Consider the following 23,205-nt stretch of genomic DNA (forward strand, 5'->3'; position numbering starts at 1 on the left):
AATAGAAGGTTGCTTCACCTGATTTATCCACAAACAGAAGTGTAATCACCTATACATGCCCCTCTCCCTCCATCCTGACCTGAATTTACAGGAAAGTTCACTTAAAATTCTGGTCGGAGTGTGTGTTGGTTTGGTGCGACTTCAGCACAATGTTGTATAGCAGCAACCTAACAGTTTTCTCTCTCTTCCACTTCTAGAGAAACTGACCCCAGCTGAGGCGAGCTCTCCTGTCTTGAAGTATTATTTTAAGATGTACATAAAAGGGGGGATATATGGTTCATGGGCACTAGGCAAGCTCTGTACCTCATGGTTTGTGTAGCAGTTGCATAATCTCCTGTCAACTAGAGTGAAGGGGTGGAGTCTAGCCTGACAATCAGGTTGTAGTCAATCATGCCTCTGTGTTGGCAGGGTCTTCTCCTGAGGATTCTGGGAACTTCTTCTTCTGCTCTGGAGGTGGGACCCATTCTCTCTCTCTCTGCCTTCCCTTTCCTGCCGTTGAGGGACAGCTGGCTAAGACACATGGAGACCCGCAACAGCGTTGAGATGCTTCCACTGCCACTGGATCCACAAGACCTTCTACCCACTGGCCTGTGATTTTCCTGCATTCGGCATCATTGCATGTGCTGCGTGAGTCTAAAAAGGAATTTATGGACTAATACTGGACAAATGAGCTAATATCAGACTTATGGTCTCGATCTGGACTGGGTTGGGATGCTTTCTCAATATACAATTGCTCTTTATATAAGCTCTTTCTTATACACATATGAGTGGCAATGAACTTGTTTCTCTAGTCAACCCTGACAACCCAGATTAGATTACATGACCTGAGAGCAGCAGCCTGCTTTTCTATTTATTCTTCCCCCCCCCCCCGTTTATTCTTATAGTAGTGGACTCATACCGTATTTTCCCCGTTGTCATTGATTAACTTTACTTAGCATGGTTTGATTTCCAGATCCAGCCATGTCATGAGGCATTTCATGGTTTCATCGCTGTTTTTTAGGGATGCACATTTTTAACTGTGACCTTTTTGTGATGTCTTTGTCTGTCTCCCCTATATGCCTAATTTTATAAAGCCCAGGACAGCCATATTATTAAATATTGAGTTAATTTTGCTAAGTTTTATTATCAAAGTGAATTTTGTACATATTTGCTCAGTCTTTTGGATATCCTGTTTCTACAATTGCTGTTACAAGGTCATACATCAATGCTGAGAAAGTGGAGACATGATGCTGGGATTTCTGCTATGTGCCTGTGACAACCTGAAACACTTCAGCAGTCAGCATCTCAGCTTCTGGAACCACCGACTTCTGTGGTTTTCAGCTTCTACCTAGGCTTTGGAGGAGCCCGGGAGGTATAGTGGTTATGAGTCTGGCTGCTAACTGCAAGGTCAGCAGTTCAAAACACCAGGTTCTAAAGGAGAAATCAAAGCTTTCTATTCCCCTGAAGAGTTACAGTTGCCAAAACCTAGGGAGGCACTTCAAACCTGTCCTAGAGGGTCACAATGACTCATTGATGGCAGGGAGTGAGTGACGAGAGCATTCCACTGGTAGCCTGTATTGAAACAAAACTGAGAAGTAGACTAGGGATTCATATAATTAAAGTAGACTAGGGATTCATATAATTTTTAGAGATCCAGATAATGATGCTCCTAAAAACTTTTTCTGGTGGGGTTATTTGGACATTGTATTTTCTATCAAATAAATTTATAGATGGCAGATAAAATTTCCAAAAATTTACTGAGTACCTAAATCAAAGTACTGTGCTATATTATATGGAGGGGTAAAAGAGATACAAGACATGGTTCATATGTTTTCTACTTTGGATTACAGTTATTTGTCCATTTATTATTTCTATAAGCTGTAGCAATATCCTTTCCTAGACTGTGTGTTCCCCCATGGTTTCTTCACTCTGGAAACTTCAGTAAGTATCCTCAGTAAGTCTTTTTAAATAAATGAATGCAAAAATTTAGACTAAGTACAAATCTACCACTGCGCTTAAAGTTTGTATTAACTTCCATACAAGGACTATAAAATACCTCTGGGTTTGCTTTTATTTTTTTCTTCTTCTCATCATTGCTAATAAGCTCTTTCTGTAATTTTCTTTTTTTAAATCATTTTTAAATACTTCATTGTTTTATTTTTTTAATGTTCTTTTTTTCTTTTTAAAACATTTTATTAGGGACTCATACAACTCTTATCACAATCCATGCATATACATACATCAATTGTATAAAGCACATCTGTACATTCTTTGCCCTAATCATTTTCTTTTTTTAAATCATTTTTATTAGGGGGTCATACAATCACAATCCATACATACATCAATTGTGTCAAGCGCATATGTTGCCATCATTATTCTCAAAACACCTGCTTTCTACTTGAGCCCTTGCTCATTTTCCCCCCTCCCTCCCTTTAAGTTTCTTTTTAACATTCATCCAGAAACATAATAAGGGTGAGTGTAAAACAACATAAATCAACAGCAAGAAAAATTCCATAGGTGTGAAGCTCTCAGATAGGAGAACAGTCCTACACAGTTCACTTAAAAGTGGTGACATAGTAATATGCTTAGTCCTCAGAGTAGCATCCTTGCTTGACTGCTGCTTCCACGAGGGTTGATTGTGGATCCAAGCAAGACAAAATCCCTAAAAACTTCAGTCTTTTCTCCTTTTATCATAATGTTACCTACTGCTCCAGTTGTGAGGGTTTGGGTCTTCTTTACATTAACTTATGATCTATCGGGAAGGCTACAATCCTTGATCTTCATCACCAAGTGCTTCGATTCCTCATCATGTTTGGCAAGCAAAGCTGTCATCTGCATATCAAATGTGGTAATAAGCCTTCCTCCAATCCTGATGCTGCATTCGTCTTCATATAATCCAGCTGCTCTTGATTATTTGTGCAGCATAGAGATTGACTAAGTATTGTAGGAGAACACAACCCTGATGCACACCTTTTCTGATTTTAAGCCGTTCAGTGTTCCCTTGTTCTCTTTCAAAACTGCCCCTGGATCATGTACCAATTCCACACGAGACCAACGAAGTGTTCTGGAATTTCTGTTCTTCTCATAGTTTGTTAAGATCCACTCAGTCAAATGCCTTGTCAAAGTAATATAGAAATTGAGTGTTTTTAAGCCTTGGGGCAACTTACCAGCATGAAGCAGAGAATTAACAGAGATGTCGGTGGGGCCGGTCCGAATCCAAGCTACGTTGCCCCCTCCCTCCCAGCAGATTGCACTACTGCACTGTAAAGATACAGCTCGAGGGAGTAGCAAGTCTGTCCAGACCACACTGGACAGACTGAGAGAGAGAGAGAGAGAGAGAGAGAGAGAGAGAGAGAGAGAGAGAGAGAGTGTGTGTGTGAAAGAGAGAGAGAGAGTGTGTGTGTGTGAGAGAGAGTGTGTGTGTGTGAGAGAGAGTGTGTGAGAGTGTGTGTGTGTGTGTGTGTGAGAGAGAGAGAGAGAGAGAGAGAGAGAGAGAGAGAGTGTGTGTGTGTGAGAGAGAGAGAGAGAGAGAGAGAAAGAGTGAGAGAGAGAGAACCACATTCTGGCCCACTAAACCCCAAGGACAACACTCCTGCTCAAAGCAGCCAAGGCACAGGAGGGTTGGCCCCACCACAAGACACAACACCCCCTCCCTGACCAACAGTGCTGCCGGGGACAGCACTGGAGACACAGTGCGGGAACTGTGCCCAGTCTCTCTCTCTCTCTCTCTCTCTCTCTCTCTCTCTCTCTCTCTCTCTCTCTCTCTCTCTCTCTCTCTCTCTCTCTCTCTCTCTCTCACACACACACACACACACACACACACACAGCAAAATATTAAGGGAGCACAACAGAGCAGCAAGGGGAGCAAACCCAACAAAGTCCTGGAGGAATCCTGAAAATAGAAACTCAGATTTGGAGGACAGGGCTTGGCACCTCATCAGACTCAATCGGAAAATATACATAAGAGTCAGCAGATAGATCTGAAACTATTTGTAGGCCATTTTCTTCTTCTTCTTTCATGTCTATATATATATATATAAAGTAGGTAAGATAAACAATCCCAAGGAGAAAACAATGGAACTGATGGTTCTGAGGGGGCAGGGGAGAGGAAGAGGAGGGGGAAAGGGAGGGGGGAGCCAACAAACCCAGGGACAAAGGGACAAGTGATCTCAAAGCAATGGAGAGGAGGGTGTAGTTTGGGTACAATGTAGCCGAGAGGAATGACTGAAAGCCAAATGAAGGTCAAACATGATAGTGGGCCAGGAGGAAAGTAAAAGGAAACAGAGGAAAGAACTAGGAGGCAAGTGACATTTTTAGAGGTATACATATAGGAATGTATATATGTAAATATATTAATATGCAAAGATAGGGATATAAGTCTACATACATATCTCTATAATGTTTAAGTATTAAGGTAGCAAATGGAAATTGGGCCTTTATTCAAGTCCTCCCTCAACGCAAGAACACTTAGTTCTAATAACCTGGCATTCTGTGATGCTCACCTTCCTAATATGCTTAAGTCAAAAGGGGTGCATAAACAAATGTGAAGAAAGCTGATGGTGCCCAGCTATTAAAAGATATAGCATCTGGGGTCTTAAAGGCTTGAAGTTAAACAAGCAGCCATCTTCAGGGAAGCAACAAAGCTCACATGGAAGAAGCAAACCAGCCTGTATGAGGTGTCAATCAGGTATCAGGCATCAGAAGACCCCAAACAATCATATAGATGGGAAAACGAGAGGAGTTGGAGTGGAAACCCAAAGCCCATCTGTAGACAATTAGACATCCCCTCACAGAAGGGTCACAAGTAAGGGAGGAGCCTGCCAGGGTGCAGTATATGGCACCAACACACAACATTCCTCTAGTTCTTTAATGTTTCCTCTTCTCCCCCACTATCAAGACCTCAGTTCTACCTTACAAATCTGGCTAGACCAGGACATGTACCCTAGTACAGATGAGCTCTTGACACATGACACACAGAATCCAGGATAGATAAACCCCTCAGGAACAGTAATGGGAGTAGCAATACCATGAGTGTTGGGGGAAGGCGGGGGGGTGGGGGGGTTACGGGAGAACCGATCCCAATGATTGATGTATAACACCCCCTCCCCAGGGGATGAACAAGAGAAATGTGGGTGAAGGGAGACAGTGGACAGTGTAAGATATGAAAATAATAATGTATAATTTATTAAGGGTTCACAAGAGTAGGTGGGAGGGGAAGGAGGGGGGATAAAAAGAGAAGCTGATACCAAGGGCTCAAGTAGGAAGAAAATGTTTTGAAAATGATGATGGCAACATATGTATAAATGTGTTTGATATAATTGATGTATGGATTGTTATAAGAGCTGTAAGATCCCCCAATAAAAAGAGCCCCCTCTATAAACAAAAAAAGAAAGGTTTATTGGTCCAATTCAAATACACTTTGCTTATGCCTAACATTGCAACTCCTTGTGAGTCCATATGTTAGACTTGTTCTGGATATTAAGCTGAGGTTGCAAGTATGCAGGAAATTTGAGATTCGGTGGCAAATACATTCTCACTCACACTATGCTTTGCAGAAGGGCATCTTCCTTGTCCCTCTTCTCTTAGTAATTTGAAACTGCCTTTTTCTGGCTCACACTGGTTTTCAGGAAATCCACAGGACAAATAAAACCTGAATACCTTTCAATGTAGTTCAGCAAAACATGAAGTTTGGACAGAGAATCAAGTGCATTATATAAAGATGGCATCTCAAATACTTGAGACAAAAAGGATGTTTTTATAAATGGTGTTAAGACAACCAGGTAATTATTTTAAGAAATCATTGGAACATAGACAAGGATAAACTCCATATGGATTAGAAATGTAAGTGGAAAACGTGAAAGCATACAAGTCCTACAAGAAAAGTAGGTGGATTCTTTTTTGAAATGTGAGTGTAAGAAAAGCTTTCTGTGATTCACAAGAGGGCAAGAGAGTACCAAGAGGTGCCCACGTGTATCCTCTGAGTTCCACATATATTTCTTCCTGTTTGCTTTACCTAACAGCAGCCCTACCTCCTCCTGGTGATCAGGACCAATTAACTCAGCCAATTAATTCTTTCTATTGCCTAAAGTGAGCCCTGGATGCATAGTGGGCTACACACTAAGCTGCTAAGCACAAGGTCTGCAGTTCAATTCCACCAGTCACTCTACTAAAACTGGGTGCAAATAAGAGTCTTTGGTCACTTGGAATCCCAAGGGCCTGGGCTGCAGCTTGTAGTTTTAGTAGGAATCGCAATCTTCCACATACTACCACCTAGGTTCTAGCAACAAAATCCTATTAATTTGCCTTTAATAACCATTACATCATGGTTAGTGCTTGTCTGCTAACCAACAAAGCATTTGAACCTACCAGCCACTCACTGGAAAAAGTTGAGACTGTTTGCTTCCATAAAGAGTTACAGCCTTGGAAACCCCATGGGCAGTTCCACCCTATTCTATGGGTTCACTGAGTCCAACTCAACATGATGGAAATGGTTTGAGTGCCTTATCATGTATTTCTCCATCTATTCCTCAATCTGTCTTACTTTTGGATATATTTCGAAGTACATTACAGGCTTGAATACATAGCCAGTCTGCACACAGTTTACTACTTTTGTAAATCTTAAGTGTGTTTTGCCACTCAACTGAGTTTTGACAAATGCACGCACCTTTTCAACATCTCAGTGGTAACCACAATTCTTAATTTGTTTCCACCAAAATGTGTTGTAATAGAACTTCATATATCTAGAATTACACAATTTTATGTATTGGAATAATAGAATATGAACCATTTTGTGTAAGATTTCATTTCGTGTTTTAAAAATTCATTTATGTTGGGTATATCAATTCCTTGAGGAGTGTGATGGTTCATTTTGTGTCTTCTGTGGTCAGCAGTTCAAACCCAACAGCTGCTCCATGGGAGAGGAGGCTGTTTTCTCCTCGTAAAGATTTACAGCCTTGGAATGGATTTGATGTCAGTGGAGTTTGTTTTACTATGGATTCGAGATGTTTGGGCAAACACTAGTCCAGATGCTACTTTCTATAGTGACTTTCTCTTTTACATTTCTCCTAATTTCATTTCTACATCTTTCTCTCCCCATTTTCCATGGGTTTCACACGTTTCTGTTCTTTGAGCATCTCAGTTTTGAGATTTTCCACATTTCAGATGTCTGCGTTTCTATCAAAACTTTTAGTGTTCTTGTCAATTGCTGCACATTGATTCAGTTCTTTCTCCTCCTTGTAGTAACTGCTGACATAGTGAGTTAAGGGTTCGGGTGCTAACTGAAGGGCCAACAGTCCAAACACACCAGCAGTATGCTTCTATAAAGTTCCACGCCTTAGAAATGCTTGGAGAGTAATTACATCCTGTGTTCTAGGGTCAGTCTACTGGTGTTTGTGGGACAGTTGTGTATGTTCTGGAGCTCACTACCCAGCCTTGTTCAATATACATATCAACTCTGGTTTTTTGCTTTTGTTATCATGACTTCACAAATTTTTTTCTTTTTGGGGGGAGAGTCAGAAACATTCTGTTGACATGATCACATTACCTCTGTGGCTCTCTAATTTTATGAATGTGACTTTTGTTGTAGATGGTAAAATCTTACTGTAGTCAAATTGTGAGAATTTGTGGTTTGTTTTCCCTAGTAGTGACCAGCTGGTCCAGTATAAGCATGAGGCAGCTCTTTAAGGCACCACTCCCTGATAATCACAAGAACCTTCTACAAGGGGACATCAAAAAGTTTGTGGAAATATCGAATTACAATGGAGCCGTGGAGCGGCTGATATGTTCAAACTGTTGACCTTGAGGTTAGAATCTAATGAGCATCCTGTAACACCAGGGGTCCTCAACATTAAACAAGTACGTATTTTTGTTGAAAGTTTATTTTAAAAGATGGAATTTTCTATGAATTTTTTGAAGCCCCTTCCTATTTTCATCTCCTTATGTTCTCCCCTTGCCCTAAAAACTCTTTCATCGACTTCTAGAATATTTTCTCTCCTAGAATATTTCAGGCTCTTAAAAAGTAGTGTCTTGCAACTTTACTTTTCGACTCTTAGTGCTCTTTCCTGCCATGCTAGCTTACACAGAAACCCAAAATGGAAAAACCCGGCCTATTCAAGTTCGGCACTTCTTGGTTTACTGAAGGAAATAATAGATTTTTAAAAAAACATTTTATTAGGGACTCATACAACTCTTATCACATTCCATACATACATCAATTGTGTAAAGCACATCTGTACATTCTTTGCCCTCATCATTTTCAAAGCATTTGCTCTCCAAATACTAGATTTTTAAGATGCAATCCCAGGAGACTCGGATTCGGAATCTACGGTGGTAACTGGAAATATGAATGTGTTCAAGCTCTTTAAGTGATTCTAATGCAGTCGAGTTTGAGAACCATGACAACTGACCTATGCCTTCCACTATGATGGCCACTAGCCACATGCTCATTGAATTCATTAAAATAATTTAATGAAAACTCAGTTCCTCAGTGACACTAGTCACATTTCAAGTGCTCAATGTGCACACGGGGCTGGTATCTTACTGGAGTGCAGGCATTCCCCCATTGTAGAAAGTTCAGCACACAGTGCTGCTCTTGACAGTTGTCTCCACTATGAGGCGAACATGCCCAAAAGGATGTACCAGATTCCCTGGGAATAGACTTTGATTTCTCTTTCTTCATTTTTGATCTCCATTTGGGGGGGCTATGTTTTATTGGAGCAGTAGTGGATGACTATAATTAAATAATTAAAACACATATATTTGGCATGCAGCTGTGCATGAATTACCTACACATATATTTGGCATGTGTATTTTCCATCGCCTCATATACATATGACAGTTGGACACGGACTAAGACTGAAGAATGAATGCGTTTGAGTTGTGGGGCTGGAGAAGAATACTGAAAGCACCATGAACTGCTAAAACTGGACAAAATGATTTGTCTTGAAGTCCAGCCAGAGTGCTCACTGGAGGCAGAGACGGCAAGATTTCGTCTTCCACACTTTGGACATATTGTCAGGAAAGACCCCTCTCTGGAGGAGGGCATCACGCTTGGTAAAGTGGAGGAGCAGCAAAAGAGGAGGCGGTCTTCAAAGAGACTGACATTGTGGCTACAACAGTGGGTTCAAGCATAGGGACAATTGTGAGGATGGCTCAGGACCGGGCAGTGTTTCCTTCTTCTGTGCATAAGGTTGCTATGGGTCGTAGCTGCCTTGAAGGCACCTGACAATATTTGGTAAGCATGCTTCAAATTATTTGCCAATGGAGGGCAAGGTCAAAAAGTCTGGAGACCATAACCACTTTATTTCTTTTAAAGAACTGAGCTGACATAAGTAACTTTTTACAAAACCTTTCTAGTAACGGATTCTTATACTTCAAAGCCAAATCCCCAAACATGAGAAGTACCTGTTTTTCTTTTTAAATATACACATATATTTTATTTCAAAAAGCACAAGAACATTATACAAGTTTTAAATTTACATTTTGCAATAAAAGATAACAATATATGCATTATTTGTATTACTTTGTCATGGATGGAATTTGAATCAGTGGTATAAACATATTGCAGTCACTAAATATAGATCATCATCACAGTGAACCAAAATGCATAGTTGTTATGAAATGACAAATGACCACGATGGGTTGAACTCATAGCCCATACACTCACATAATAAATTAATTATACAGATATGTTTTTATTTTCACTTTATCTTTAAAATTCCTGCCAGCTCCTCACCTAGCATTAGAAAAACATATATTTTTAGAGCCATCCTGTTGAGTCAGCTCCTCCACATCGACAATAAAGAAAATAAAGTGACTTTGTTGCTCGTTTGTAAGTAAACTTCAGAAGCATAATTAAATTGTTTGCAATGATGAAAGCAAACCACTAGACATTTGAATGTACTTAGAAACCCCTCGGGCTGGGACAGCACTGAGACATTCTCCGTGACCGCACAGGATGCGGCATGATCTCAATAAGCGGACTCAGTATGAAATGGGTTCTTTGGCAGTAAAGATCTGACTGGCCAGAGCCAGACAGTCTCTCTGGCAGCCTGATAGCTTAGCCCCAGCATCTATGAAGTGAGTACAAAAAGATTCGAACTCAAGTCAGTTTATCTTTGCTAAACTGGGACCATTAACTTAGAACAGAAGAAAGTATCTTCGGTTGTCTAGTCTGACTCAGACCTCCCAGAAAAATCCACCCCACACAAATCTATTAGAACAAAGGGAAATGTTCAAGATATTTAATCATACCAGCAAATTTTGACAAACCGAATACTGAATTTTCTGAAGCTCATTCACTGTTACAAATTGTTCACTAGAGTTGTGCCTATTTCTTGATGTCTTCTGAATAGTAATTATTCAAGTAGAAAATCATGATTGTGATTCTGTTGCCTGCTCATGACAGTTCCTAATTGCAAACATACACCTTTTAATTTTACATAAAAATGCACACAAATACAAATTTATCCTCAAATGTGTGACACCAGCTACACAGCAAACGCATTTTTACTTGCTTGCATTTGCTGAGAGAAATGAAGGTAGGTTAACATCTACACAAACATTTTAGCTATATGACACTGAAACAGACACCAAAGGCAAAATAAGACACCGTCTTTGAATGTATCTTTCACACTCTTAACTCAACTCCCTAGAGATAACTGTCACAAAAGGCTACGATTTATCTACTATCTGCTGTTTGGCATGATAAACTCTTGATATAAAAAGACTGGGACCAAGAATACCAAGAAGCCTGGAGAGCTCCTTGATTGAGAAACATGATGGCTCAATCATAGCATGTTATAACAGAACACAGACTGGGGATCGCATGGCCTTTCTGGCTGTTTGTACCAATCAGAACGCCGGAGTTTATGAAAAATAACCAAGCAGGGATTTGGGGGACCTTCTGCAGAGAAGGTTACAGGCCTGGCGTAATTCTGACTGTTCAGATTTGCCCTTGTTTGTTAGGGCCCTTCTCTTGGAGGACGACTGCCTTATCTTTGTTCTGCATCAGAACTGGAAACAGATTTCTGAGAGTCAAATAGGATGGTGCTGTAATCAGACGTAATCGATTCCATTTTAGAAACTTGCATCGAGAAAATTAAAAGTGTAATTTCAAAACTGAAAATCATTATCTGAAGTCAGAAGTAAGGGTTAGAGGATCTTTCTATCATCTTAAATCTTAAGGTCGACAGTGGGAAAAAAAACCTTTGCCTTACCAGTAGAAATCCATCTTCGATCACTGCTATGGAGTCTATTCTGACTCACAAAATGGCCTCTGTGGGCTTTCAAGACAGAAACTCTTTACAGGAGTAGAAACCCTCATATTTCTCCTGCAGAGGAGCTGGTGGGTTTGAACACCAATCTCATGGCTTGCAGGCCCCCAATGTGTAAAAAACTCACTATGCCACCAGAACCCCTGTTGTAATCTGTCTTAGAGACAGTAGATCTGTCCAGATCTGGCTAAAAGAGCAGGCAGCACATTAAGGGTATTCCTTTGAAATACAAATTATTAAAGTTAAAACAAAACAAAAGTCCTCAATTTAAGTATATTGCATGGTTTCTGCAATGCCTCCTCAGCTGTCCTTTAAGGGAGACAATCACAGATTATTAGAATCTTGTTAGCGATCCAATGACTTAAACTTGTTGGGGAAGGGAAATACAAAATGCACAAGAGTTAGCTATCATACAAAAATGTCCACAACTGTTTAATTCATTTAACAGGTGGATGAAATGGGATCATGAAGGAAGAGTGGGTTTCCTGGAAATAGTAGCAGAATCAGCCACCTGGAGTAAATAAGCATTTCTTTAGTGTTCTGGAACATAAAACAGATTGATCTATGTTTGTTTTTTTCTTGAAGCACACATTTTCTAATTGAAAGCAGTACTCCATTTAAGGAATATTTAATTGATGTATGTGAAACTGGATGTGGAACAAATGTCTCTTCACCTTTCCCCAGCCCTCAGTAAAGGCTCCATATTTTTGATCTGGTCTTCTTTACTGTCTTCATCCATGATTGTCCTGAGATAGAGTTAGGGTTCAAAGTAACTGCCAATTGAATCCAAATAACATCTGATTCGTCTCCTGGCTCCTAGCAATTTCTTCTATAATGCAGTGCTGCTGCCAGACCAAATGGAGCTTCCGATACCGCTCACGAGATAAATGAAGGGGGTTACCCCTCCTTCAGGGGAGAAAACAAACAAACAAATGTAACTTTGAAGCAAGTAACTGGCACAACTCTATTACCTAAAGAGGTCTGACACCGTAAGATGCACCTAGAAGCGGGAGGACTCAATAGGAAAGGTTTAAAATAGCTATCTTCTCCTATGAATTCAAGAAATTACTTAGAAGTAACCTATCAAGAAGAAGTTTATGTAATTCATATATAATAGGTCAAGTAGACCATGAGCATTAATTTGTTCCGATCCTTATACAATAGAGATAAAGGGTGGAATGGCTTCTCACTTTACCACTTGGAAACATTTGGTTATAACTGCCCTTATGATACAACAAATTAGGTGGCAATTAGTAAATATTTAAATTAATTCCATTTAAATTCTAGAGTTGCACCGTTTGCAATATTATCTAACAGCTTACTAGGAATACTACAGTTTGGCTGTTGCTAGTTATGAAGAATGATTCATTCACTCCTTGAGGCCCTTGGTGTCTCAGCTGGGAGGTATGTTCAGATCGCCTGATGAACTGAAAAATTCTTTCTACCTTTCTGAGACAACTCAGGTATCTTACCCTCAGCCAGAACTATTTCACCATTCCACTTCTCTCTAAAACCAGGCACTATCTCTCTATAGGTCGAAAACAAATCTCATTAAGATTAAAGCAGCTAATTGTTATATTTAGGATGGCATCATATTTATCATCTTAAAGTTAGAATTATTGTAAGATATCTCTCAATATTTAGTATCACCATATGTACTGTGTAAAAGTCAAGTTTTTCAGCACATTTTTAAAATGCAGTTTTTCTGGTAAAATTAGGTGCCTTGGCTGATATTCGGGTCGGCTTATACTCGAGTATATATAGGTAGTTTTTTTTTTATTCCAAGAACTGTTGGCCATCTTTTAGAATAAGGAGACTCAAAAAGTATATATATATATATAAATTCACCCTAGTTTTAAAATCTTACTTCAAGCCAGGGTCTGTTTCTCCATATTCATCCAAGTAAGGGGCTGGGTAGGCACAGCCTCTGGCTTTTCCTTCAACCAGGACAACTCTGCATTCTCTGATTCTGAAGGACAAAACAACCAATGGGAAAGATTTATTAAATGAAAGTGTACAAATGGTAGACACTGCATTAAAAAGTCAATATAGAGAAGACATACCAATGTTTATGAGGAACTTTGTATAAAGACAATATAAACATATACAAATGGACTAAACTGTATTTTATCTAAATAAAGGAAAATGAACAGTAGTACCTTTGTTGAAGTCAAGGAAAAGGTACAGTTGGATTTAGGGAAATAGGACCAGAAGTGCTGAGGGAGCGTACCAAAGGGAGGACCAAGGACGTCCTAGTGAACTACATACACCTTGGAAAATGGTGGCTGGTGGGTTTCTGTTCTGTTTCCTGAACACATGATCTAAAGTGAGGAAGGGGCTTAACAGAATAACAGAACCATAGCTCTTAGCCTGATGATCTTGGGTCAGAATGAAAGTCAACTGGGAATGATCAAACCTCCTATAGTGCCCAGTGGTGCAGATTAAGGAAACACTGCCCCCTTGAGGGCACTTGAAAAGGAGAAAAAATGCTTCTGTACACGTGTAAGACAAGAGGGAGGGTTAGGGGAAAAAAAGTTGGAGTAGGTGGTTGGATTTACGGGCTACATTCCTGAATTCTCTGGAAGGGAATAGCCATCTCTCTGGGTTTTATCTTCCACACTGCAGTGGGAAATGGATAGATACAGCTAGTCTGGCTTCCAGACTGAAACCAGAGTCCCTAAGTCTAATTCATGATGACCTTCCAGATCGCCCCTACTCACTTCAGGAAAATGCAGACTCCAGCTCCACAGTGAAGCGCGTGAAAAATGCAAGCTCCCACTTCTTCGCCATTCATGATTTCTTGGCAGCAAATGTTCTGAGAGCACAGTATGGCCCCACAAAAAAGACAGAGCACAGGGTGCTTCCGCTCATCATCTGCAGACCGTGGGCACCTCCAAGGGGAACAAAAATGTCCACATTGGTTGCAAAACAAACCATGACCATCAAAAAGCCATGCTTTTATTACTAGCTCTATTTTTCTTAAATGATATAATTGTGTATTCAGCAACAAATTAGGACACGGTTTGACAAGTTCAATACAAATTGCTCAGTGATATTAGTTACATTGTTCCCAGTGAGCCAACACTCTTTCATTGCTGTTCCTGCTGTTGTTTCCAATGTTCTTGTTTCCCTTACCGTCCTTATCCTCTCATCTCTGCTGTAGAGTGATTTTGACCTTCTGGTCTCACACAGAGGCGCCCTGGTGGCACAGGGGTGGCTCATTGGGATGATAACTGCAAGGCCAGCAGTTAAAATTCTCCGGCTGACCCTCAAGAGAAAGATGGGGCTTTCTCCTCTCCTGAAGAGCTGCAGTCTTAAATTCACTAGGGCAGTCTACCCCGCCCTATAGGGTCACTATCAATCAGCATCAACTCAATGACAGCGAGTGTGGTTTTGGCTTGAGGTCTCATGTATGTGATTTTTTAAAGGTAGCACTGTATGTGCAGACAATATCCTTTCGTTTATATGCTAATCTTTTATTTCACTCAAAGGTGACCTGGGATATTTTCCGTTTAAGGTCTAAAGAGCATCTCAGGATGATAGTCTCAAGTGACCCTTCTAGTCTCAGAAGGTTCAGGTAAATCTGGGCTTTTAAAAATTTTGAATTCTACACTTTCCTCCCGTTCTATCAGGGTCTGTCCATTATGGCTCTGATCAGAATGGTTGGTCCCATCACTGCTTTCTTTTTAGCACAGAAAGCTCTTTAAAAAAAACCCCACTAGGAATTATTTAATATGAAAATCTCTCCTTTATACTTCCCCTTAAAGTGGCTTAACAAAAGAATCTGAAAAATCCACAGTAGATAAGTCTATTATCAAATTCACAGTTTGGCAATTAACTATACCCTAAATTAAGGTTTAATTCTAGGATCCAGTCTTCGCCGGACATGAACAACTTAGTTCAGCTGCCTCTCCTGTATTGGTTTAGTAAACTTTGTGTTCCCAATGTTGGAGGAGCATGACCCTTAACAACCTGCAGTAATTGTCTTAAAATATCACATTTGCAGTAAGGGTCCAAACAGGTTCCCTTCATTTCTTTAACTGCTGAGATCTTCAGGGTTGAGGTAAGAGACTGAGAAGTCTCTGAGTGATGAATCCTTGCATTTGGGAACCACTAAAAGTCTTAGGAAGAAGAAAGGGCAGAGGTGACCTGCTTGCACCAAGTTATACTTTGAGATCTAATCATTTCATAGAGTGGCAAAATAATTTTAAAAATTAAGAGTCTTCCTATCATGCCCTCTGAGAGAAGTGATAATAGCTATCTTTAAAAGTGTGTTCTAAGCTTCCCCTGTGTGTTGTAAAATAGATATGTTGGGAAACATCATCAAGATTATCTAACAGGGGCAGTAAAAATAAATAGAAGCAGATGAGAGATCCACTTAGGTTCACCCACCTGCTTCAAGGGAGTAGATTCCAGCTCATAGCAACCCTATACAACAAGTAGACTGGCCCCACAGGACTTCCAAGGCTGTACATCTTTATGGAAGCAGAGGGCCACAGCCTTCCCCCAGAGGGAGTGGTTTGTGGGTTTGAACCGTTTGGTTGCAACTGAGTGCTTTCAGGATGGCACCTCCAGGCTTCTGCTAAGTGCTCTAAGGGTATAAAATCCATCCCATATGAGATTTTAAATCTCAACCCTCTGCAACTGCTCTGTAACAAAGGAAGCAGAAGAGGAACTCTCAAGGTTGCATTAGCACCTATTGCAATAGTCACTTCATGGGCCAGCAACAAGTTATTTATTTACTAGCATCCTGTCAATGAGGGCTAACGAGGCTTTGATTTTCAAACCTGATATTCTTGCGTTCTAATTACAAGTTGCTGCTGATTTCATGTCATTTTCAATTTGGTTTGCTATTACGGCATTAACAGAAAAGTTGGCTTGACATTTCCAAGACATGATGCATTGATGATTCAAGTATAATACATTAACACCCAATGGCCAAAACAGATATGAATACAGTACTTCATTAATGGTGTGCTGACCACGACTTTATACCTTCAAATAACTTATATTAGAGGTAAGGCTAATAAAATTGGGTGCTTTTAACCTTCAAAAATGTTATTTTATTGCATACAATGTGTTTAAGTTCATGTCCTTTCTCATATAAAAGAAAGGTATAGGCAATTTACATTTAGTCCTAGTAATGCATATACTGTAACTTGTTTGTTTCTTGCCAGCTTTTGCTCTTTTTCTAACATGAAAGCAATTAGTGAAAAGAGAGGGTGGATTCAAAATAAAGGTTGAGAACCACTGCTGTATAGGAGTGCGCACTATAATTGGGAGTTTTAGGGGGCTGCATACATGGGCGGCCAGAAGAAGGAACAAGTTTGTATTAGAAGTCCATCCAGAATGCACCTTCAAAGGGAAGATGGTAAGACTTAATCTCAAGTACTTTAGACATGTCATCAGAAGGGACCAGTCCTGGAGAAGGACATCCTACTTGGTACAGGAGGGTCACTGAGAAAGAAGACCCACAGTAGCTGAAACAATGGGCTCAGACACAGGAATAGCAAAGAGGCAGGAAGTGTTTTGTTTTAAATAGAGTTGCTATAAGTAGGAACCCACTTTACACTGCCATTTGGTGATGCAAACAGTTAATGTTTTCACCATCAACAAGGCTGGATGGAGGTTGGAGTCCACTCAGAGGTGCCTCAGAAGAAAGGCCTGGCAATCTACTTTAGAAAGGACACAGTCACTAAAACTATATGAAGCATAGGTCAACAATGGGAAAAAACAGGGTTTTTTTCCATCTGATTGAGGTTGATGCAGGTGAAAGATATGCCAGAAAGGGCCAAGGGGCTAGAGTCCTCTCTTCAGTCTGCTCTCTGTTTTATTTGGATCTTTAACTGTTATAGTGGGCTCCCATAAGATTCTGTATGAACAAAGGACATTCATTGGTCAGTAGTCACTTAACCCTATAACGCCAAGCGCTACGTTTTTGTAACATTTAATTAAAACGTATCTGATACAGAAATTATAAAGCTTTTGGAGCTGACGAATATGTCGATGAAATCATCGCACTTTTGCATTCAGTGCATTTTACGATAATTTTCAATCTAGTGAAGTTTTAGTGTTGATATTTTTTGTATAGTTCATAAAACTGTGGTTTTATGTCAAAGGTGTAATACTCATAAAAACATTATATTTATTATATATTTCCGCTTTTTCTAAACATAACGAATTCGTAATGTTCGTCTTTTGAACTGACGGTGACAAATATTACCACAGCATGGATTGTGATTTGTTTTATGGAAAATGGCGAATTTATGACCTAGATGGAAGTGATACAGACTCAGACAAGGAACCAGATGCTAACATGGATGAAACTGGTAAATAAAATGTGCATTACATTTTAAAATTTTGATTTTGCAATATAAAATTTTAATTATATTGCTATTCAAACTATTTTGATAACAATATTTTTCCCATGATAGGAAGTGAATATACGCCTGATTATTCTGATTTGGATGAATTAGAAGACCTCGTACTTAGTAATGATAATACTAGTGAAAATGAGTCAGAAACTTCAGTTGTTGAAGAATCCATTCCAATAACTACAAGTTCAAAACCATCTACATCAAGAAATCGAATTCCTCTATGGCGGCATATTTCTGGAAACGGTTCATCTAGACCTATGCCTGAATGACTAGGACAAATACATTCTTCTGGGGTAGTAAAATGTCCTGTTGAATATTTTAGACATTTTTTTCTCAAAGGATATCATTACTCATATTGTCGACCAATCAAATCTTTATGCAATCCAACAAAATCCCAATAAACCTCTTACACCGAGTAACCAGGAACTTGAGCAATTTTGGGGTACACTGCTTGCTATGTCGATGGTGAAGCTCTCAAATTCACGCTTATATTGGAAGAGCAAACTAAACTGTCCTATTGTATCGGGAATAGATAGAGATAGATGGGAAGATATAAAGTCCAAGATTCACTTCAATGATAATTCACAAAATCCCAATGTCTGCAAGAGTTGAAAATGAGCATCGCCGAAGCTCTTCTTCTCGAAGGAAAAAGTAACAGGCCAACAAAAATAGGCAGACCTTCTACTAGCTTTACTGGTGTTGAGTTTGCTAACAAAAAGAGATGAGGTCCTGCCACCAAAAGTATCCCTGGAAGAGATACCATTTTGGTTGATCTTCACTAATACCCTGAGGTCACAAACAGAGGAAGATGCAAAAATGTAAATTGCAAGAGTGCACTAGTATTTTTCTGCAGCAAATGCAAAGTTCATCTTTGTATCGCAAAAGAAAAAAATTGCTTTGTTCAATTTCACACTAAAATTATAAACAAATAAATTTTGTATTATATTTTATAAATAAAATAAGTTTTCAGTTTTTTAATTTAATAAGATGAAAAATAATATAGAAATGAAGGTGTATTTTTTATTCTTGTATTATAAATCCATGGACGAATGTGACGATTTGGTTACATTTAAAAAACATTGCAAATTTTTAATTTTTTAAATATATTTTGGTTGTTATATATATTGATAACTATGAAAGTAAAGAATAAAAACAAAAAAATTTTCCTGAAATTAAAAATTCAGGCATTATAGGGTAAAAAAATAATTTTGTCAGTATTAGTTTACGCAAATTGCAAGCTCAGAAGAGATCAGGGAAAAAAACAATTATTCTTACCTGAAATGAGAAGCTTGATTTAGGAGGCAGCTATAGTCATCAGGAAGCTCTATCAAACTATTTCTTTTTCTAGGGTACCTAGGAATGACAATTAAGAAGCAATTTTATTTACAACAGGCTCAAGTAAAAAATTGATCAGGTAACCAAAAGCAGAATATCTTGAAAATAACAAAAGGATGTTTGTCCTGGGCTGGAAGTTCAGCAGATAGATTCAACCCAAACTTCTCAGCCGATACAGAACCTCCAACTGTCCAAGGAAAGTGGAATTTTTCTACAAATGTTTTGAAGGCCCCTCATAATTCTAAATCTTGCAGCAGCTAGCTTCCTTTCTGAAACTACTCTAGCTAGCTTTTATATTGTCTGGGAACAGAACATGAAATAGTGGTAAGAACTTGAACTTTAAAATAAGGCAGAAGTGAGTATAAGTCCTAAATTTTGGATACCTTAATTTATCTCAAAAAGAAGCTATCGAAGCCTATATTTCATGGTCCATAAAATGGGATGGATATACGAAACTTTTTTCAATCATAAGGTACCTCGTCAGAGGAAGAAGAGAAAAATATTTCATTAAATGGACATGTGAATGATAAGATTCATGTTGATCTCAGAAATGTTAAGATGTGAATAACAGTATTAAGGAGAAACATAGTAAGACATACTTAGTGCTCAACAGATCTTTGCAAATGTTATTGGCTTTCACCTTACTAAAAATAACCAAAGCCTGGCTATCATGTTTTAAGGAAAGCCATATGAATAATATGAAACTTTTATCTTAAAAGCTTAATCACTTTAAAGTTAAAGTCTAGCATTTTCTATGTTCCGCATAAATCATCTCAAAGATTACTTTTGTCTCACTATGGACATTTGTTTATTTAAAGTTGTATAGCATTAACAGTATTCAAAACATTATTATACTTTTGCTTATAATATTTTGAGATATATCCATCTCTAGATTATAACAGCATACTTGTTAACAAGTCCTGTGTACCTCCAACTTCTTTTGTGCACTAAAAAACTCAACTGATCAAGTGACGATGGGGGCTTAAAAATCAAACTGCATGCTAATTTCTCTACTGTCTTCTGGTTGTAATTAAATTCAAATAAAAATTATACACTATACAGAATACAAGCCAAGCCCTGGAGCTGAAACAAAGAGGATCAGCATACAAGTCTTCCACTTGCTGAGATTACTGCTTCGTGATTGAGGATGCTGACAGGTACACATGCCCATACACGAGAAAGGATATGCTAGAAAAGGCTTCAGGGAACACATGCATTTGAATTGGTCCCTGAGGAAAGAGTGAATTTAAATAGAACCATCATTTACAGAAGATAGGAGGGAAAAAGAAAGCTATATGTGTATGTGTGTGTGTGTGTATGCATATATTTTTTGTGGTGGAGGGGTGGAATGGGAATGGGGTAGAGATGGCAGATAGGAGGGAAGCAATAGCCTATTTATATCTTACTTTATTCTCAAAGGAAGAAAAATTATAAAAATACTGACTACCCTCTGATTTTAATATGCCAGCAGCTCTAAAATGGTATCTCCTCTTTTGCCCTTTGATGGACTAATATTAGCTTATAGAAGATGCTTTTGGGAGGAGCTGGTGACTTCTAACAATCTATGAATGACCACCGTGAGGGAGAAAAATTGTATCAGAATTTGATTACTATCAAAGACCCAACTGTAGTAGTAGAAATAAAGACGACTGACTAGAAAACACACTGAACAAACCAACTGCTTTAGCAGATAGCAAGGCAAATGGATTAAAAAGTAAAACCCACCTGATGACAGTGCTCTTCTGCTTCAGACAGCCCAGTAAGGCAGGATCAGAACACCACCTGCATGTGGGTTGAGAAGAGAAATGTGGAATGGCTATCACAGCTTTGGTGCAAGAGTTATCAATGAGCTCTTCTCTCACATTCTTTTGTCCCTTCTTTCTGTGTTCTCCCTTCCATATTTATATCCACAAATAGATGTATTTTATCTTACATCTTGCCCCAGTCTTCCTTCCTTTGAAAATTTTGTGGCAAAATACTTAGAACAAAAAGACTCTGCACTGGATGGTAGTCATAATGAAACAAGCATTACGTCCTGTTGCCCATGGCTCTTTGATCTTCTGCCCATTCCTTTAATTATGTGGAGTGGGAATGGCCTGTATTTTTGCTAGTCACTTCAACAATGCTAATCAGCCTGAAAACAGCAAATAATTATAATCTGAAATTTGTAAGGTGTATAATAACCCAACAAGACATTTTGCCTCATAGTACCTCTGAAGCAAGGGCCTTACAGTGTCCCAATATTCCTGGAAAAGCAGGAATAAATTTGTGGGTAAAGATAGATAGCTACAGAGTGCATTGTACTCTTCTTCTGCAGCATCTGCAAGAAAATAAAATACAGTAAGTACATTTTTCTTAAAATGATCAGCCTATTAAGATTTTCTCCAGTTTATATTTAATTTTTTAAATTATAGGTAGAGTGTATCTTATCTTCTGTAAAACTATGGATGACAAATAAGCCAAAGGGATTCTATGGAAAGGATGATTATAATCCCTCTTGATCAAAACCCTCAAATATCTAATCACGACCAACCCCAAACCAAACTCACTGCCACTGAGTTGATGCCAACTCACAGTGACACCAACTTATAGAACAGAGCACCCCCAGCTGGGGAAGAACAACAGAAACCAGAGGGGAAGGGAGACAGCAGTTGGACTGAGATTTGAAAATAATTAACAATCTACAATCTATCCAGGGACCGTAAGGGTTAGAAGGGGGAGGGAAAAAATGAGGAGCTGATCCCAAGGGCTCAATGGAAAGTAAATGTCTAGAAAAGAATGATGGAATATTTCCATGAACATGTCACACATATTCTGTGACTTTAATTACATTCACCAAACTGTACAACCCTCATCACTAACTTTTCCCAGATTTTTCATCATCCCAAATAGAACCTCAGTATCATTTAAGTATTAACTCTCCATCTTCCCTTTCCCTCCAACCCCTGTTAACTAGTACTAAACTTTGGTCCCTATACATTTGCTTATTCTAGATATTTCATATAAGTTAGATCAACAATATTTGATCTTTGGTGCCTGACTTATTTGGCTCAGCACAATGTCTTTAAGCTTCATTCATGTCATATAATGTATCAGTACACTTCATTCTTCTTTATTACTGAGTAATATTCCATTGTATGTATATACCGCCATCTTGTTTGTCCACTCATCATAAAGTCTAAGTAATAAGGCACATAATAAAAAAATTTCCTCTTACTTTGCCTAACAATTCTTCTAAATAAAAGCAACCAATCCTTCTTATTTCATGAATACCCTGTCAATTTATAAACTCAAGATTATCCGGTTGCTGGCCTTCTCTGTAGCCTAGCATAGAGCAGGGGCACACACAATTGACGTGAACGCAGATGAAAGAGGTAGGAATAAAGAGGTTGGTTTAACCTATTCTAACCTTCTATTCTTGGGCGTGAAGGTATGAACAAAAATTCAGCCTCTCATTTATAATTCTGCAAGCTCATTTTCCTACTTACTGGTGAGCAGTTCTTCAGGTGGAGTTACCCCAAGCACATAGTGGAAAAATAGTGCAGCACAGCGGAGATAAGGGGTGATGCCATTCTTCACTGAGGCCCACAAATACCAGCCAGGAATACCACACCCAATGCAGCTAGAAGACAATAATTCCAGAATGGAATAGGATGCTGATTAGACTTTTAAATGCTAAATTTTAACACATCCCCTTTCAAAAACATAGTTAAGCATTCAAATACTTTTATCCATTTAATTTTTAAGCATTTAAAACCAAATCTTTAAGTAGTTGATTGTTTTGGTCTTTTTTAAAAAACATTTTATTAGGGGCTCATACAACTCTCACCACAATCCATACATACATCAATTGTATAAAGCACATCTGTACATCCTTTACCCTCATCATTTTTAAAGCATTTGCTCTTCACTTAAGCCCTCTTTTTTCCCTTCCCTCCCCGCTCCCCCGTCCCTCATGCGCCCTTGATAATTTATAAATTATTGTTTTGTCATATCTTGCCCCATCCGACGTCACCCTTCACCCCCTTTTCTGTTGTCCATCCCCCAGGGAGGAGGTCACTCGTAGATCCTTTTAATCGGTTCCCTCTTTCCAATCCCCTCTCCCTCTACCCTCCCAGTATCGCCACTCCCACCCCTGGTCCTGAAGGTATCATCCGCCCTGGATTCCCTGTGCCTCCAGCTCCTATCTGCACCAGTGCACATCCTCTGCTCTACTCAGACTTGCAAGGTAGAATTTGGAT

The 23,205-nt window shown here is 39.0% G+C and overlaps 1 protein-coding gene across 2 annotated transcripts in view; it reads right to left on the reverse strand.

Annotated features, from left to right (window-relative positions):
* Positions 1–9,384: 9,384 nt before the first annotated feature.
* UBR1 (ubiquitin protein ligase E3 component n-recognin 1) overlaps positions 9,385–23,205 on the reverse strand; it is a 135,784-nt gene continuing 121,963 nt past the window's right edge. For both annotated transcript variants that reach the window (XM_075531843.1, XM_075531844.1), the window contains 7 exons: positions 22,453–22,586; positions 21,176–21,284; positions 20,690–20,746; positions 18,905–18,982; positions 13,973–14,143; positions 13,120–13,221; positions 9,385–12,158 (listed from right to left, as the gene is read on the reverse strand). In XM_075531843.1, coding sequence (XP_075387958.1) covers positions 12,017–12,158; positions 13,120–13,221; positions 13,973–14,143; positions 18,905–18,982; positions 20,690–20,746; positions 21,176–21,284; positions 22,453–22,586 — 793 coding nt within the window. In that variant the 3' untranslated portion in view covers positions 9,385–12,016. The remainder of the gene's footprint in view (positions 12,159–13,119; positions 13,222–13,972; positions 14,144–18,904; positions 18,983–20,689; positions 20,747–21,175; positions 21,285–22,452; positions 22,587–23,205) is intronic.

Source organism: Tenrec ecaudatus, chromosome 14 (assembly GCF_050624435.1).
Source record: "Tenrec ecaudatus isolate mTenEca1 chromosome 14, mTenEca1.hap1, whole genome shotgun sequence".
Lineage (NCBI taxonomy): Eukaryota > Metazoa > Chordata > Mammalia > Afrosoricida > Tenrecidae > Tenrec > Tenrec ecaudatus.